This window comes from Entelurus aequoreus, linkage group LG15 (genome assembly GCF_033978785.1).
Source record: "Entelurus aequoreus isolate RoL-2023_Sb linkage group LG15, RoL_Eaeq_v1.1, whole genome shotgun sequence".
NCBI classification, from domain to species: domain Eukaryota; kingdom Metazoa; phylum Chordata; class Actinopteri; order Syngnathiformes; family Syngnathidae; genus Entelurus; species Entelurus aequoreus.
In genome coordinates, this window is record NC_084745.1 from 51,887,017 (window position 1) to 51,906,470 (window position 19,454).

General features: G+C 41.6%; 1 protein-coding gene across 2 annotated transcripts in view; it reads right to left on the minus strand.

The window, feature by feature from the left end:
• The window catches only part of LOC133630255 (retinal-specific phospholipid-transporting ATPase ABCA4-like), a 152,267-nt gene that overhangs the window by 34,853 nt on the left and 97,960 nt on the right, over nt 1-19,454 (minus strand). Inside the window, exons 20-30 of one of the 2 annotated variants that reach the window (XM_062021727.1) lie at nt 17,193-17,370; nt 16,985-17,116; nt 12,230-12,369; nt 12,007-12,144; nt 10,180-10,376; nt 10,005-10,107; nt 6,545-6,750; nt 4,209-4,263; nt 4,054-4,134; nt 3,674-3,837; nt 869-993 (exon numbers count right to left, since the gene is read on the minus strand). In XM_062021727.1, the coding sequence (XP_061877711.1) occupies nt 869-993; nt 3,674-3,837; nt 4,054-4,134; nt 4,209-4,263; nt 6,545-6,750; nt 10,005-10,107; nt 10,180-10,376; nt 12,007-12,144; nt 12,230-12,369; nt 16,985-17,116; nt 17,193-17,370 (1,519 nt within the window). The remainder of the gene's footprint in view (nt 1-868; nt 994-3,673; nt 3,838-4,053; nt 4,135-4,208; nt 4,264-6,544; nt 6,751-10,004; nt 10,108-10,179; nt 10,377-12,006; nt 12,145-12,229; nt 12,370-16,984; nt 17,117-17,192; nt 17,371-19,454) is intronic. The other variant, XM_062021728.1, reaches the window with a different exon arrangement.

Below are 19,454 nucleotides of genomic sequence, written 5' to 3' on the forward strand. Positions count from 1 at the left end.
ATGTATGTATGTATGTATATATATATGTATGTATATGTATGTATATATATATATGTATATATATATATATATATATATATATATATATATATATATATACATATACATATATATATACATATACATACATATATATATACATACATACATACATATATATATACATACATACATACATACATATATATATATATATATATATACACATTAGATGTGACAAATTCCTCCTGTTACCGCACTTATCTATATATATATATATATATATATATATATATATATATACATACATACATACATACATATATATATATATATATATATATATATATATATATATATATATATATATATATATATATATATATATTAGATGTGACAAATTCCTCCTGTTACCGCACTTATCTATAAGGAATGTCCCTGACTTGCAGTTAATTTAATTCCACTTTCTATAATTCCAATTCAACATCCCATGAAGTGGAGCCATTTCAATTCAAATTCTAATTCTTCAAATGAACTGAATCCCAAATGTGGAATTGTGTACAAATCTGCTAAGAACCAGTGTCCATGTATTGTGTCAGGGTTACGCAATTCTGAAAATAATAGCCCTGTTATGTAAAAAAAAAAATTTAAAAATTCACTGGTTCATGGTAGCTGATCACAGAAAAACAGGAACATTATTAAAAAAAATAAACTAATAGAACTTAAATAGGAGTTCTCTTCAGACTCTGTTCTATTGTGGCAAAATAAATATACAACCCACCCATTCTGCATGATTAACAGGTCAGGTTTAAAAAAACGTGTATACAAGGTGTAAGAAAAGCTTAGAAGTCCATCAAACTCTTCACAATCAACAACATGTTGGGCTCACCTGAAGAAGGTGTACTGTCTGCCATACATCCACGGACTGAGCGTGACACTTGGATACTCCCCGAACGGTGGAACGATCAACGTGAACGTCAACGCCAGGAAAACAAAACTGGCTGGTAAAACAATCTAACACAAGCAGAAACAACATGTCAATGTCTTCACTTCCAATGATGATATTGTGATAAAACCGTTCAACGAGGTCATGAAGATATTTGTGAATGTTCTCAGTCATCCAGGTCTTTGTAGTCTCAGATCTTTGTAGTCTCAGGGCAGTCAATCCATCGCAACTGGACTGTTTAGTTGGTCTTAGAAGACATTTCGTGTTCTAATCCGGGTAGACTTCATCAGTTCATGCTCATTGACTTAGACTGGTCAGATCTAGCCTGAAACTTAGATTGGTCAGATCGAATCTGAGACTTAGATTGGTCCGATCGAGCCTTAGACTTAGATTGGTCTGATCTAGTCTTAGACTGGTCAGATCGAGTCTTAGACTTAGATTGGTCAGATCGAGCCTTAGATTTAGATTGGTCAGATCGAGTCTTAGACTTAGATTGGTCAGATCGAGCCTTAGACTTAGATTGGTCCAATCTAGTCTTCGATTTAGATTGAGCCAATCTAGTTTTAGACTTAGATTGGTCAGATCTAGTCTTCGACTTAGATTGGCCACATCTAGTCTTCGACTTAGATTGAGCCAATCTAGTTTTAGACTTAGATTGAGCCAATCTAGTTTTACACTTAGATTGGTCCGATCTAGTCTTAGACTTAGATTGGTCCGATCTAGTCTTAGACTTAGATTGGTCCAATCTAGTTTTAGACTTAGATTGAGGCAATCTAGTTTTAGACTTAGATTAGGGGCGGCGTGGCGAAGTTGGTAGAGTGGCCATGCCAACAATCGGAGGGTTGCTGGTTACTGGGGTTCAATCCCCACCTTCTACCACCCTAGTCACGTCCGTTGTGTCCTTGGGCAAGACACTTCACCCTTGCTCCTGATGGCTGCTGGTTAGCGCCTTGCATGGCAGCTCCCGCCATCAGTGTGTGAATGTGTGTGTGAATGGGTGAATGTGGAAATAGTGTCAAAGCGCTTTGAGTACCTTGACGGTAGAAAAGCGCTATACAAGTATAACCCATTTATCATTATTATTTATTTATTTAGATTGAGGCAATCTAGTTTTAGACTTAGATTGAGCCAATCTAGTTTTAGACTTAGATTGGTCCGATCTAGTCTTCGACTTAGATTGGTCCGATCTAGTCTTCAACTTAGATTGGTCTGATCTAGTCTTCGACTTAGATTGGTCCGATCTAGTCTTCGACTTAGATTGATCCGATCTAGTCTTCAACTTAGATTGGTCAGATCTAGTCTTAGACTTAGATTGGTCAGATCTAGCCTCAGACTTAGATTGGTCAGATTTAGTCTTAGACTGGTCAGATCTAGTCTAGCGGCTGGTGCCAAAACCCCAAATATTTATACTCCAAAACCAGGATGTTTCGCCCTATGGTGGTGAGAAAAACAACAGTTTTTTCCCCAATACCAAGTAGTTACAGGATCATACATTGGTCATAATTTAACAACAAAGATGGATCAAATTTACAGTAAGCAGTCAGGAATATGTGTGTTTTGAGTCTTGCTTTAAAGCGGGAAATTGAGTCCATATTGCGAAGGTAAAATGACTCAAGTGTATATATATATATATATATATATATATATATATGTATATATATATATATATATATATATATATATATATATATATATACACTACCGTTCAAAAGTTTGGGGTCACATTGAAATGTCCTTATTTTTGAAGGAAAAGCACTGTACTTTTCAATGAAGATAACTTTAAACTAGTCTTAACTTTAAAGAAATACACTCTATACATTGCTAATGTGGTAAATGACTATTCTAGCCGCAAACGTCTGGTTTTTGGTGCAATATCTACATAGGTGTATAGAGGCCCATTTCCAGCAACTATCACTCCAGTGTTCTAATGGTACAATGTGTTTGCTCATTGGCTCAGAAGGCTAATTGATGATTGGAAAACCCTTGTGCAATCATGTTCACACATCTGAAAACAGTTTAGCTCGTTACAGAAGCTACAAAACTGACCCTCCTTTGAGCAGATTGAGTTTCTGGAGCATCACATTTGTGGGGTCAATTAAACGCTCAAAATGGCCAGAAAAAGAGAACTTTCATCTGAAACTCGACAGTCTATTCTTGTTCTTAGAAATGAAGGCTATTCCAAAAATTGTTTGGGTGACCCCAAACTTTTGAACGGTAGTGTATATATATATATATATATATATATATATATATATATATATATATATACACATACATACATACATACATACATACATACATACATACATATATATATATATATATATATATATATATATATATACATACATATACATACATATTTATACATACATACATGCCCGTTAAAAAAAAAAAAGGGGGGGGGGGAGAGAGACCGGTACTTTTTCGAGGCGGTATAGTACCGAATATGATTCATTAGTATCGCAGTACTATACTAGTTCCGGTATACCATGCAACCCTAATAAGGATTTAATAAGAGTTTTACACAAAAATGTGTAAAACTATAAACATTTATACATATATATATATATTTCATAATAAAGTCTAATTTTCAGAAGTGGGGACAGGAAACCAATGATATTTTTCAGTGTTCAAGGTAGTTTTTAAACAACCTTTTAAATGATATTTTCTCAATATGCAATCAGATCAATGCACAGTTTATATTCCCCATCAACTAGTCCTAAAAGTGGCAACAATGAAGAATACCTGAGCGAAGAAGTCTTTGCAGGAGCGAGCGGTGTGATGCAGCCTTTTGATCAGCAGTGCCAAGAACTGTTTGATGGCCAGACGAAGACCTCGGACCTGGTAGGATCCTCGCCCCCCTTCTGGACCTTCACACGGGTCGGTGGTGTGCGGGGGCCCGTCTGACCCTGGACACACAGAGGTGAGGAGTGACGTAACACCTTTTTTTGTTTAGTCAGCGTTGCTATGGAAGCGTTCAGGCCTAAGCTGCAGCAGGTTTCCTACTAAATATATAAAAATGTATAAAAAAATGCTTTCTTGAATTTGCTTTTGCACAGCAAGGGGGACATGGCTCCTACTATGCATATTAGGAGCTTGCTGAAGCAGCCGCAGCATGGCGCTACCTTCAGGTGGCTCCATAGCAATTGCCACTCGGTTGAATCCACAGAGACTCGCTCGAGAGTTCTGCTGAAATGATTTATTGTCTGAGAGAGGCGGACAATGTGTCAGAGGAGATAGAAGTACAGTGAAAGAACATTAATCTATCTTTGGTGGTTACCTGGAACGCATTTCTTGTTGCTTGCGTGGCCATCAGCTGTGACTTTGAGGAAAATCTGCAAGAAAACAAACAAGAATAGCCTTAAAAAAACAGCATTGGAATCTGTAGTCACTCATGCAATTTGCCACGACCTACTGAGAACTAGTCTTCTACTGACAATAATAACAACACTATTGTGACCACACCCAGGCATACTTCAGAATTAGGGAGATATTCAAGGGGGGCGGGGGGTGTATTTTAAAAATTTTTTTTTTTTTTTTTTTACATAAATTAATACAATCATGTGTGGACTGTATCCCTGCAGACTGTATTGATCTATATTGATATATAATGTATATATTGTGTTTTTTATGTTGATTTCATAAAAAAAAATTAAAAATTAAAAAAAAATTTTTATTTTTTTTTTATTTTTAATTTCTTTCTTCTCCAATCGGTCTGCGGACCGGTACCGGGCCGCGGCCCGGTGGTTGGGGACCAGTGGTGTAAATGGTAAATAAAAACAGAATACAATGATTTCCAAATCCTTTTCAACTTATATTCAATTGAATTGACTGCAAAGACAAGATTTTTAACGTTCGAACTGGGAAACGTTGTTATTTTTTGCAAATATTAGCTCATTTGGGATTTGATGCCTGCGACATGTTTCAAAAAAGCTGGCACAAGTGGCAAAAAAGACTGATAAAGTTGAGGAATGCTCATCAAACACTTATTTGGAACATCCCACAGGTGAACAGGCTAATTGGGAACAGGTGGGTGCCATGATTGGGTATAAAAGCAGCTTCCGTGAAATGCTCAGTCGTTCACAAACAAGGGTCACCACTTTGTCAACAAATGCCTGAGCAAATTGTTGAACAGTTTAAGAAGAACATTTCTCAACCAGCTATTGCAAGGAATTTAGGGATTTCACCATCTACGGCAGTGGTTCTTAACATTGTTGGAGGTAGCGAACCCCAGCAGTTTCATAAGCGCATTCACCGAACCCTTCTTTAGTGAAAAATAAAAGTTGTTTTTTTTCAAATTCAAGACAAAGTTATATGTTTTTTTTACTGGTGCACAAAATGAACCACAACAAATTACACACCTGCAAATCAGATGGAAAATTAGAGGGAACAATGTTTGAAGGTATCCATAATACGGCGATAAGGAGAAGTTTTTACTTACGCGATGAGTCGGGTGTGTCTTGACCTGCGCCGAACCCCTGAGGCCGACTCACCGAACCCCTAGGGTTCCATCGAACCCAGGTTAAGAACCACTGATCTACGGTCCTTAATATCATCAAAAGGTTCAGAGAATCTGGTGAAATCACTGCACGTAAGCGGCAAGGCTGAAAACCAACATTGAATGCCCGTGACCTTCGATCCCTCAGGCGGTACTGCATGAAAAAGCGACATCAGTGTGTAAAGGATATCACCACATGGGCTCAGGAACACTTCAGTAAACCACTGTCAGTAACTACAGTTTGTCGCTACATCTGTAAGTGCAAGTTAAAACTCTACTATGCAAAGCGAACGCCATTTATCAACAACACCCAGAAACGCCGCCGGCTTCGCTGGGCCCGAGCTCATCTAAGATGGACTGATGCAAAGTGGAAAAGTGTTCTGTGGTCTGACGAGTCCACATTTCAAATTGTTTTTGGAAACTGTGGACGTCGTGTCCTCCGGAACAAAGAGGAAAAGAACCATCCGGATTGTTCTAGGCGCAAAGTGTAAAAGGCAGCATCTGTGATGGTATGGGGGTGTATTAGTGCCCAAGACATGGGTAACTTACACATCTGTGAAGGCACCATTAATGCTGAAAGGTACATACAGGTTTTGGACGCCCCTGCTTATTTCAGCAAGACAATGCCAAGCCACGTGTTACAACAGCGTGGCTTCATTGTAAAAGAGTGTGGGTACTAGACTGGCCTGCCTGTAGTCCAGACCTGTCTCCCATTGAAAATGTGTGCCGCATTATGAAGCCTAAAATACCACAACGGAGACCCCCGGACTGTTGAACAACTTAAGCTGTACATCAAGCAAGAATGGGAAAGAATTCCACTTCAAAAATGTGTCTCCTCAGTTCCCAAACCTTTACTGAGTGTTGTTAAAAGGAAAGGCCATGTAACACAGTGGTAAAAATGCCCCTTTGACAACTTTTTTGCAATGTGTTGCTGCCATTAAATTCTAAGTGAATGATTATTTGATTATTTGATTATGATTATTATTATTCATTAAATGTTGTCCCATTTGACCCCCCATAGACATGAAAGTACTGTAGATGAGAATTCATGCGTGCATGCGTTCTTTCACAGTAACAATAAAACGCATGCAGGTGACTTCAGACACACGTCTGCTCACCTCTTCCAGCGACGTGTCAGACACGCCGAAGCTGCTGAGGCCGATGTCCTCCAAGGTCTCCTCCAACTCCCTGAACAGGCTGGCGTAGGCCCGGGGCTGGAAGCCGTGACCGGGGAGCAGGTAGGTCATCTCCTGGCCGATGGCCTCGATCAGGCGGGCTTGCGGCACGTGATGATGCACCAGGGCGGTGATGCGTTCAATGTTACCTGGACATGCTGATGTTACACTCGGATGGGGAAGGGATGGGGTGAAGGTCATGTGTGCCGATGTGCACTTTTTTTGCGATAACAGCAGTGTTGGGTTAGTTATTTAAAACCAGTAACTTGTTACAGTTACTAGTTACTTTATTTCAAAAGTAACTCAGTTACTAACTCAGTTACTTACACCAAAACGTAATGCGTTACTGTGAAAAGTATTTTTTTTTAAAAAGCTCCCATTAATGCCCTTTTAGCCTTCATTTCAGTACTGTTATTGCACTGGAGAATAATACAATGTGTTGATCAACTTGACATGCATTTGCATCACTGAACTCTGCTAAGCAATGTGCTCTACATACAACACACAAAGACAAAGATATGTTTCAAAGGGCCAGAACAAATTGACAAAACCATTTTAAATAGCTGCAACATAACATACATAAGTAACAAACAGCATACTAACAACATAGCTGTAAACCTGGCTTCACCCAAGGAAGGCACACACGACATACACAAAGCCTAACCAGGCATTTTTTTCTCTCAAGGAATTGTGAAATAAAATCATGTCTTCATGAGATCAACACTGTACTGAAGCCCAGAACGCATTTCCCCAGTTTTAGTTTAGAGAAAAGGAAAGATTGGCTTGGCCCACTAGCATCCCTCTTTATGTTTGTGAACTTTATAGTCTATACAATTAGAGTGATGTGATAATCAAACACTCTAGAAGTCTAGAATGAAAGAGTATATAAGATAATTGACAGTGTGTGTGTACCTTCAGTGATGAATTAGACCTATTAGTGGTAGACCTATTCTGCACCATGTGGAACCAAGGGAAGCTGCCACAAGAGTTCAAAGACGCCTCCATCGTCCATCTATACAAATGCAAGGGCAACAGGCAGGACTGCAACAACCACCGCGGCATTGCTCTGCTGTCTGTAGCAGGAAAGATCCTGGCCAGAATTCTGCTAAACCGCCTGACGGAACATCTCGAACACGAAGACCTTCTACCAGAGAGCCAATGCGGATTCAGGCAGGGTCGTGGTACAGTGGACATGATCTTCGCCGCTCGCCAACTCCAAGAGAAGTGCAGAGAACAGAACGTCACTCTATACTCCACCTTTGTAGATCTGACGAAGGCCTTCGACACTGTCAGCCGAGAGGGCCTCTGGAAGATCATGGCCAAGGTTGGCTGCTCTAACATCTTCATAAACATGGTCCGTGAATTCCATGATGGAATGCAGGCACAAGTCCAGGACAATGGTGCATCATCTGAGCCTTTCCATGTGGAAAATGGAGTCAAACAAGGCTGTGTTCTGGCACCGACTCTGTTTAGTATGATGTTCTCAGCCATGCTGACAGATGCTTTCCGGTCTGGGGACATGGGGATAGACCTGCGCTACCGCACTGATGGCAGGCTGTTTAATCTGCGAAGACTCCAGGCAAAGACAAAAGTACAGACCACCAAGGTTCACGACTTTCTCTTTGCGGACGACTGTGCCCTGAATGCTTCCAACGAGCTGGAAATGCAACGGAGCATGAACAACTTTGCCACAGCATGCTCAGACTTTGGAGTCACCATCAGTACAAAGAAAACAGAGGTTATGCATCAACCTGCTCCTGGAGACCCGTACACTGAGCCCCTCGTCAGCGTAAATGGTGAGGACCTCAAAGCTGCTGAAAAGTTTGTCTACAGGGGTAGCACCTTGTCACGCATGGGCAACATCAACAAGGAGGTCATGCATAGGATAGCGCATGGAAGTGCTGCATTTGGCCGACTCCGCAGTTCTGTCTGGGAGCGCAGAGGGCTTAGCCTACGGACCAAACTTAAGGTCTACCGTGCTGTTGTCCTACCCGCCCTGCTGTATGCCTGTGAGACCTGGACTGTATACAGCCGGCATGCTAAACAACTTAACGCCTTCCACATGAGATCCCTCAGGAGGCTGCTCAACATCAGGTGGCAGGACAAGATCCCAGACACTGAGGTCCTCCACAGGGCTGAGATGGATAGCATCTATGCCATCCTCAAGCGTTCCCAGCTGAGATGGGCTGGCCACGTCTGCCGCATGTCAGATGAACGCCTACCAAAAATGCTCCTGTACGGTGAACTGCACCATGGAAAGCGCTCACGCGGCGGACAGCGGAAACGCTTTAAGGACACCCTAAAGGCCAGTCTCAAGGGCTGTGGTCTGGACCCAGAGACATGGGAAGCCGATGCCCAACACCGTTCAAACTGGCGCTCTGCAGTCTGGCAAGGTGTAGCAGACTTCGAGGAAAAACGCATCCATGAAGCCGAACAGAAGCGACAGCTCCGCAAGACCAGTGACAGTCCCTCCCTCTCTGCCAGCCACCCTCCAGCCATAACCTGCCCTCACTGCAGCCGGTCATTCCGCGCAAGGATTGGCCTCATCAGCCATCTTCGCACACACAAATCAACGTGAAGTCACCTGGTCATCTTCGAAAACGAAGGACGAACATGGATGAGCGGAGGCAGAGTTTGGAGTATTTTCTTTAGCTTGCTTTCCATGTTTATGTGCTCACTGTCCAGGTACCATTTGCCGTTTGACGTCGGTATCATGCTAATTAGCTGCCTGAAAGCGGGTGACTCCACGGTAGAAATACCCGGCATGTCTTCTAGCACATACGCTGCAATGGCTCTATCAATGTTGTCCTGGCTAGCAGTGCCTCTGTTAAAATCCAGCCGCCGTTGCTTAGGAGGTGAAGTGTGTCTCTCTTTACTAGCTTCGTCGAAGCATGTTGCTTTTGTAGCTGTTTCAGCAGATTTGAATTGCTGTTTTGGGCAGTAGATGGGGAACTAAAATGTTCTTTGCTTTGTGCTCGACAAAAGAAAAGAAGTGAGAATATCTCCATGTTAAGAAACTCGACTGCGGCTCCGTTGTTAGTAAACACAGACACGCCCCCCGTCCCCTCCCCACACCCACACCCGGACACATACACACAGCGCGCCTCTTCTCCGGCTTGTGACAGAGGAAGAATCAGAAGGATGACACTGCAACTCTCCAATAAAACACACTCAGATCTTCTGTTTCTAGCCGATACTACATAAAAAATAACGTAAAATAACGCAGTAACGCATCATGTAGTAACGGTAACTGAGTTACTGAATATAAAAAACAACGCGTTAGATTACTAGTTACCGCCGAAACTAACTTTGTAACGCGTTAGTCCCAACACTGGATAACAGTAACAAATGCGTCTCTTGGTCTCTGAATGGTCGGCAGTAACTTAACAAATGCAGACTTTACCGTCCATGTGTTTGTCCGGAGTCGGCGTTTCCTCCTGGTTGGCTTGAAACTTCAAACACTTGGAGCACACACAGGAGCAAGTTTCTGTACAGGCGTCACCATCCTGCAGGACAAAGTGTTACTTGAATTGAACCAAAATGCATTTCAAGTCCAACACACTTATTACAAAACGTACAGCTCGAGGGTCGCCGATCTTCGGGGTGGTGTATTTCATCCTTCGCACCAGCGTGAGGTAGAAGCCGGCGCCGAAACAGTTCTTGAGAAAGATGGGGGAGCCGCAGCAGTGGAGGCGCCCCTGAGAGATGATGGCCACTCGGTCACTCAGCAAGTCGGCCTCGTCCATGTGGTGGGTGGACATGATGACTGTACAACCTGGAGCCAATATGAGACATGCATTGGTCGCAAGAAATGCAATGCAAAGTGCTTTACAAAGTTAAAAACAATACCCCAATGACCCATAGCCCCCATTACCACGTACGTACGCACGGACACAGATACCAAACACACGCACACACACACACACACACATATGCAACTATATGGACCAATGATTGCATAGCCTTATCCAAGCTTCAATGCCTTTTCTTAGGGGCACTCACTTTTTGGTTTAAGCATTAGACACCTTTTTACCTGCACACTGCCTCCCGCTGTTTCCCACATCTACAAAGCAATTAGCTACCTGCTGCCACCTACTGATATGGAAGAGTATTACACGGTTACTCTGCCGAGCTCTAGACAGCACCGACACTCAACAACAACAACACATCATTTGCAGACTATAATTACTGGTTTGCAAAAAATATTTTTAACCCAAATAGGCGAAATTAGATCATCTCCCACGGCACACCAGACTGTATCTGGCTGCCACGAATGATTGGAGGATGCGGGAAGAACTGTGGACACTCTTGTGATTTGGATAACATCGGACTGTCTGCCTCGCAGGATTTTTGAGGACCAGTCATAGACAATTTTTATTTTCACTCACATACAAAACATTCTAACTTGGATTGTTTCCCTGGCTTCGAGACTCTCCCGACCCAACAAACTCCCTTCTTGTCTCTCATGGGCACACACCTGTTGTTGTTGACTTTGGACTTATCGGCTGCACAACATCAAGGCCGCGGAACAGAGACACACTGCAGGCTTACACACAAACATGAATCCAGAAAAATACACATCACACATACACCCCCCCCCAACCCAACGCCCTCGACGCAGTGATGGAAGGATGTTCAGCGCCAAGAGCTGCGGCCTACCACCATGACCCCGCACTCCCTCCCCTCTGTTGCTAGACATCTCGAGATGTACGTTGTAATATGTATATGTGCCTTGCTATGGAGGTTTTTTCCCAATCCAGACTGGGCCCCCTTAGGAGCCCAGTCTAGATTGTATTTTTTTATTCATCCTTCCCCAGTGTTTACCTTTTTCCCATCTTTTACGGGGCCCCTTGTGGCCACCCATAAGCGTACCTGTTCTGTAACCCTGTACACTGTTTGTTTGTCTAATCTTGAACGGGTTTGAGCTGAAAACAAAGTTTCGTTGTACTTGTGCAATGACAATAAAGACCTATCTATCTATCTCTAGTGTGCCGCGGCACAGTGGTTGAAAAACACTGATGTAGACCACAAGGAAGTGTAAAAAAAATCAAAATAAGACCCCTTTAATGCGCCCTATAATCTGGTCCACCTTATGTATGAAAATAGACCTGAATAGACCCGCTCATCAGCAGTGCGCCTTATAATCCGGTTTGCCCTATGGTCCGGAAAATACGGTATTTGAACCTTAGTAGGCCCCCAAGGTTTCTGACATTGGGGCGAACTGATAGCGTCAAATCTTTTTGAGAGGGTACAAATGAATCTGCAGGCTATCCGAACTCTGTCTCCGCCCGATTCCTTGCTTCTTGTTCTGTTTAATAGATAGTTCGATGTTTAAACCTGACAAAAGACGTAAAAAAAATGCACATTTTTGGTACTCCCAGGATTTTTGGCACCAGACATGTCACCTGTACGATATTTGAGCAGCAGGTCCCAGATGGAGCGTCTGGAGTAAGGGTCCACCCCTGATGTGGGTTCATCCAGGATCACCACCTTTGCACCGCCAACAAACGCCAGCGCGACTGACAACTTCCTCTGCATGCCTCCTGGAAAAGGAAATTAAAAAATCAAACTTACATCGACACTAACCAGATACCAGTTATGTTTGTTTTGTTGGCGATTCTGACCAACCTGACAGATTCTGGGTCAGTTCATCTCTTTTGTGGGGTAGACCCAAGTCTTGCAACATGTTCTCCACCTCTTGCTCGGCCTCTGCTATTTGACGGCCTTTCAGCAGCGAGTGGAAGAGGATGTGCTCAGCGACGGTCATGCTGGGTGGAATCAAGAGTGGAAAAGGTTTTTTCTCAACCTGGGACTGTGCAATTGTTGGATAGTAATACAGTAGAGCCCCGCTATTTGGGATTAAAAATGGCAATACCCATAAAAAGATGTTAGAATAATTATATATAAGTTATCACACAACTCTTATGCTTAAAGGCCGTTGCTGTAGTTATTATCTTTTGTGCTCAAGCTGTACTTTTTCAGCTTCGTGCAAGGGCACACAACTTGTTATCTTCCGTGGCATGTGAGGAGTGGCCTCGCCACAGATGTTTTCTGTCTTTCAGCCTTGCTAACAGCCAAGGACGAACCGGCACTTCAACGAAGATAAGTCATATCAACAGCAGGCAGACAAAACAGAGACAGGGCGCAATCACAAGGCCCCCGGCGCATTCCGTCACGTATTGTGCGTACTGGAGCTGCTCGCATAATGTGTGACCCCTCCCTTTAGAAGCATGTAACTGAATAAATAGAGGAGCGCGTGGACTGTTCCTCAGAACGTAGGGTGAGACTGTAACTGAGTGTGCAGCTCCATGCATTCTCCTCATTGAGCTAAATTGAACTCTGTCTCTGCATGATTCCTTGCTTCTTGTTCTGTTTGACAAAAGACCTAAAAAAAAATTGAAATTTTTGGTACTCCCAGGATTTTTGGCACCAGACATGTGGGTATATCAAAAATAATCTTTTATTCTGCAGGTGATGTCTCTTTAAGGTGTCATAAACATAGGTGGGTAGTAGTCAGTGGTGTGCCACCATAGGATGCTCGGGCCCCAAAGCACCCACGGACAATGCCGAGCACCCACGTGGGATTGATGGCAACTTTCAATCTTTAAAATATATATATTTTTTAAATCAATCAAGTTGTTGTTAATTTAGTGGTGAGTTTGGTCCGTATTACATAATAAAAAAGACACAAACAATATAGTCTATAATTAAATAGAGGAGCGCGTGGACTGTTCCTCAGAGCGTAGGGTGAGACTGTAACTGAGTGTGAGCTCCATGCATTCTCCTCATGAGCGAAATTGAACTCTGTCTCTGCCTGATTCCTTGCTTCTCGTTCTGTTTAATAGACAGTTCTGTGTTTGAACCTGACAAAAGACCTAAAAAAATATGCACATTTTTGGTACTCCCAGGATTTTTGGCACCAGACATGTTTTCAGTGGGTATATCAAAAATAATCTTACGCTTTTATTCTGAAGGTGATGTCTCTTTAAGGTGTCAAGAACGCAGGTGGGTAGTAGTCAGTGGTGTGCCACCATAGGCGGCGATCCCGTGGGTGCTCAGGCGGACAATGCCGAGCACCCACATGGGATTGATGGCAACTTTCAGTCTTTAAAATAATTCTTGAAAAATCAATCTAGTTGTTGTTAATTTAGTGGTGAGTTGGTCCGTATTACATGATAAAAAAGCCACAACACAATAGAGTCTATAATTAAGACGGCCTCACCATGACTTCATTGTGCCAGATAATGAGCTAATTACACAATCCTCTTGACTCTAAACACACTTAAGGGCATACTTACTCAACAGCCATACATGTCACACTAAGGGTGCAGTATGAACAATGCCAACACTGTCATCAACATGTGCATATAGTGAAACCACACTAAACAACAACGACAAACACATAAACACTACAGAACAAATTCCCAGAATTCCCTGCAGCACCAACTCTTCCGGGACGCTACAATATAAACAAACGCCATTGGTGGATCTACTCCTAACATCCACTGTAATGATACCAAGTACAATAGCGTATATAGTCGATACTACTATGATTACATTTCGTATTTTCTTTAAATTTATATTATGTTTATAAACTCAGTAAATACGTCCCTGGGACACATGAGGACTTTGAATATGATGTAAGATCCTGTAACTACTTGTATCGGATCGATACCCAAATGTGTGGTATCATCCAAAACTAATGTAAAGTATCAAAGAAGATAAGAATAAGTGATTATTACATTTTAACAGAAGTGCAGATAGAACATGTTAAAATGGAAAATAAGCCGATATTAACAGTAAATGAACAAGTAGATTAATAATATTTTTTTACAGTTTGTCCTTCATAATGTGTACAAAATAATAGGTGTATAAATGACACAATATGTTACTGCATACGTCAGCAGACTAATTAGGAGTCTTTGTTTGTTCACTTACTACTAAAAGACAAGTTGTCTAGTATGTTCACTATTTTAATTAAGGACTAAATTACAATAATAAACATATGTTTCATGTACCCTAAGATTTGTTGTTTAAATAAAGCCAAAAATGCCATTTTTGGTGGTCCCCTTATTTAGAAAAGTACCGAAAAGTACCAAATACTTTTAGTACCGGTACCGAAATATTGGTATCGGGACGACACTAATACACACACACCAAGCACCCACTAGCAGAAATGTAGATCGGCGCCTATGTGTGCCACCATGATCATAAATAAATAAAAGTTCATTTTATTTTTAATTTACTTTCCGTAAATATCTAAAAGTACTCATCGTATTCAGCTAGCTTGTTGCCAGCGCTGCGTGAAATCAACATTAGCGGCGGCTGTGCAGTGTAAACGAACGGAGGACATACAGTTGATAGACAGTCGCGATAGCCAATCGGGTCGTGAGTAGCCCATCTAGGTAGCCGTGCGTTAAACCTGACAATCACAACTTGTGATTTGCGGAAGGAGGAAGTAGGACCAATGCAGAGACATTTTAATTTAATTACATTTTAACCCACAAAGGAGGGTTAAACAAGGATATTTCAAGAGAAACTAGATCTTGTGAGACAAGGTCGGCCGACTACGGAATCTAGCTAAGCTACTTGAATCAAGCAACTACGAGTGGCACCACTGGCTTATACAGCGTCAGGTGGGTGCTACAATGCAAAAAGTGAAATCTAAGTAAGATGAAATATCTCAAATAAGGGTGATATTTGCTTATTTTCTGTCTGACAAGATAATTCTTCTCACTAAGCAGATTTGATGTTAGAGTGTTTTACTTGTTTTAAGGGTTTTGCTCCTGAATGATCTCAGTAAGATATTACAGCTTGTTGCTGAGATTTGATGACCTATATTGAGTAAAACATGCTTGAAACTAGAATATCAACTGTTGCGCAGCTGTGTCATCAACACTCACAAGTATAAAACTACTTTTTTAAAGTCATCATTTCTTACTTCAAGCATGAACAAAAAAATCATGATGCCGGGCGCATATCATTATGTCAAGAAAAGGCCACGAGCATTTACTTAATTTAAGAATATTTTTCAACATATTGATCAAAAAGGTCTCTTTTTCAGTGGCCTAGTGGTTAGAGACCGCGCATTGTGCTCCGCCGCTCCCAGTCTGTGGGACGCTCTCCCTGACCACCTGAGGGCACCACAGACTGTGGATGCTTTTTAAAAAATCTTAAAAACCCTTCTTTTTAAAAAAGCCTTTTTTTTTTTAGATATATGCATACTAGTTCTAGCTATTTGGCTGTTCTAGTTTTTATTTTTATGTATTTTTTATTATCTTTTTATTTTATCTTTTTAATACACTGTAGCACTTTGAGGTTGTTTACTCAATGTAAAGTGCTTTTTACAAATAAAATCTGTTATTATTATTATTATTATTATTATTAGACTGTCCGCCCTGAGATGGGTAGGTTGTGAGTTGAAACCCCGGCTGAGTCATACCAAAGACTATAAAAATGGGAGCCATTACCTCCCTGCTTGGCACTCAGCATCAAGGGTTGGAATTGGGAGTTAAATCACCAAAAATGATTCCCGGGCGTGGCCACCGCTGCTGCCCACTGCTCCCCTCACCTCCCAGGGGGTGAACAAGGGGATGGGTCAAATGCAGAGGACAAATTTCACCACACCTAGTGTGTGTGTGACAATCATTGGTAGTTTAACTTTAACTTTTTTTTTTCTACCAAGAAAAGTGCACTTGTTATCAGTGAGAATATACTTATTTTAAGGTATTTTTGGGTTCATTGAGGTTAGCTAATTTTACTTTTTTTGGAAAGTCTTGACAAGCCAAATTTTCCTGTTCTATTGGCAGATAATTTTGCTTAATTCAAATAAAATACCCCTCATTTTTGTATTTTTTTTCCTTTTTTTTAAACACTGACTTTTTGCAGTGTACAAATTGTGAGTTCAAATATTTAATTTCGTTATTCTTTTTACAACTATTTTAATTTCGACAGTACCACGTAAGATATGTTTGTGGAGGGGGGACGTGGCCTGCGGGCCTGCCGCGGAACGGGGTGTGCCAGGACCGGCCTCGAAGACAGCGACAGGTGCGTAGATGGCCCAGGTGGGCCTTGTTATCTAATCACCTGTCGCCTTTATTAGCAGCAGCCGGGATGAGACACGTAGTTGGAGTTGGAGGTTTTCAGTAGACCCATAATAAATTAATTAAAAGAAGCAAACTTCATGAATGTTTTTTGTGACCAACAATTATGTGCTCCAATCACTCTATCACAAAAAAATAAGAGTTGTAGAAATTATTGGAAACTCAAGACAGCCATGACACGATGTTCTTTACAAGTGTATGTACACTTTTGACCAGGACTGTACGTGTATGTAAGTGTTTGTACGAAAGTGTTGTTATGTACAGAATGTAAGCTTCATACTATTGAAACAGGGTGTTGTGCTGAGGGCACATTCCAAGAGACGAGCGAATGCTGTCCATTTCTGTGCGGATGTCTTTCCCGTAAATGGTCGCGGTGCCTGACGTGGGTGGGAACATACCAGTCAGGATGGACCTCGGGAGACAGAAAGAAAGGAGTCGGGTAAATAACTATTATCAGTGTGGGAGCACAGGATTGGTGTGACACGTACATGGTGGTGGTTTTGCCAGCGCCATTGTGGCCGAGGAAGGCAGTGATCTGGTTCTCAAAGAAGCTGAGAGTGAGGCCGTTCACAGCAGGTCTGGGGCTACTGCCGAACACCTTGACTAGGTTCTGGATACACACACCCTTCACCAGGTCTGCTGGTTCCGCCTCGAAGAACGGCTGGCCTAAACAGTGTTGACAAAATAACAAGGTGATGGAGGCACAACAACACAAATACCAGGGATTGGGTAACAACAATACTACGACAGGCTAACCTCCTCCAACATCCGAGGACAAAGCTACGAACAATGGGAGACCGGGCTTTCTGCTCCGCCGCTCCCAGTCTGTGGAACGCTCTCCCTGACCACCTGAGGGCACCACAGACTGTGGATGCTTTTAAAAAAGGCCTAAAAACCCTTCTTTTTAAAAAAGCCTTTTTTTAGATATATGCATGCTAGTTTTAGCTATTTGGCTGTTCTAGTTTTTATTTTTATTTATTTTTTATTACCTTTTTATTTATTTATTTTTTTAATACACTGTAGCACTTTGAGGTTGTTTACTCAATGTAAAGTGCTTTTCACAAATAAAATCTATTATTATTATTACTTAATAGTGCTTATTTGACAGTGTAAACCATTTTTGGTTATGATATTTAAACATTTTGTCAAACTAGACCAGGGTGTCAAAGGTACTGCATCAGGCCCACCAAACAAGTTCAACCCGGCCCACAAGATGAGTTTGCTAAAAATAAAAATGAACTGCAATTTTTTTAATGAAATAAACTGCAGTTCTAAATGTGTCCACTAGATGCTGCAATTCAAGTTACGCATCACACTGTTTAATAACGCTGTGGCGACACACAATACCTTCTTTATTGTGAATTAACCACTTAACGGATAAAATTATGAAATGGTAAGATATAAAGACTTAAGTCAACTTGACCATCCTCTTTGTAGTCAGAGTTCCGTGCAGCACTCGCAATTGGTTGAATGCACGATGCGCACCCTGAATTCCATTGTAAAAATGTATCGTTCTACATTTGTTGTGTTTGTTCTATTTTACTGTATGCTTAAATCTATCATGTTCACATTGGTTAAGTTTTAGGTATTGACGGAAGTGGATATCTACATATATCCATATTTAAGTGTTACTTCTTTAGTTTCGTGGTCGTATTGCAAAACAGCTCCATTTTGTTCTCTTTTGAGTCTTCAAAGTGTACGGTATGGTCCGGCTTTGATAGCTCTGGAATGCAGGGAGTAGAGATAACTCAGGGAGTAGCCATAACAACGAGGGTGGGAGCGAGGGACAGATGGAAGAACACAGCACTTCCGTGGGTTTGGGGAAGATCGATCTTGGCTGGGCTAGTGAACGCTTCTGTACTGGATTTGGTCTCACGTTTGTTTTCAAAGCTTTGAGAATAAACCACAAAATACCAACTACTGCCTGGTGATCAATTTAAACTTCAGCTTATGTGCCATTCAAAGAACCTGGGAGAGACCAGAAACTTAAATTCCCTGGAGGAACATCTGGTCAACGCAACAGTATGCTACCTTTAATTCTGCTACTATGGTGTCATTTTTTTTGGACAATTGTATTTATCATAATATAATTGGAATGACGATAAATTAATGTGTTGCGGCAGTTGTGGATGTCACCAATGCGGTAGTTTGAGGAAACACTCGATTGCTTTACCAAACACGTCTCTAATGAACTGTCAACATGAGAATGCTAAACAGGAAGTGCTTGAAGTGTCATGGCTTTGTAAAAACACTGAGACAAAGTTCTTCATGGTGTTTTTGGAACTGCATCAATTTTTTTCCTCAGAATTTTCGACTAACTTGAAGTGTTTTGCCAAGAGTATTATTTTTAATATGATGATGATGCTGGTTTTTGAACTTTGCGCCTGAAACAATCCGGATGGTTCTTTTCCTCTTTGGTCCGGAGGACACGATCTCAGCAGTTTCCAAAAACTATTTGAAATGTGGACTCGTCAGACCACAGATCTCTTTTCCACTTTGCATCAGTCCATCTTAGATGAGCTCGGGCCCAGCGAAGCCGGCGGCGTTTCTGGGTGTTGTTGATAAATGGCTTTCGCTTTGCACAGTAGAGTTTTAACTTGCACTTATAGATATAGCGACCAACTGTAGTTACCGACAGTGGTTTATGTGGTGATATCCTTTACACACCGATGTCGCTTTTTGATGCAGTACCGCCTGAGGTATCGAAGGTCAAGGGCATTCAATGTTGGTTTTCAGACTTGCTGCTTACA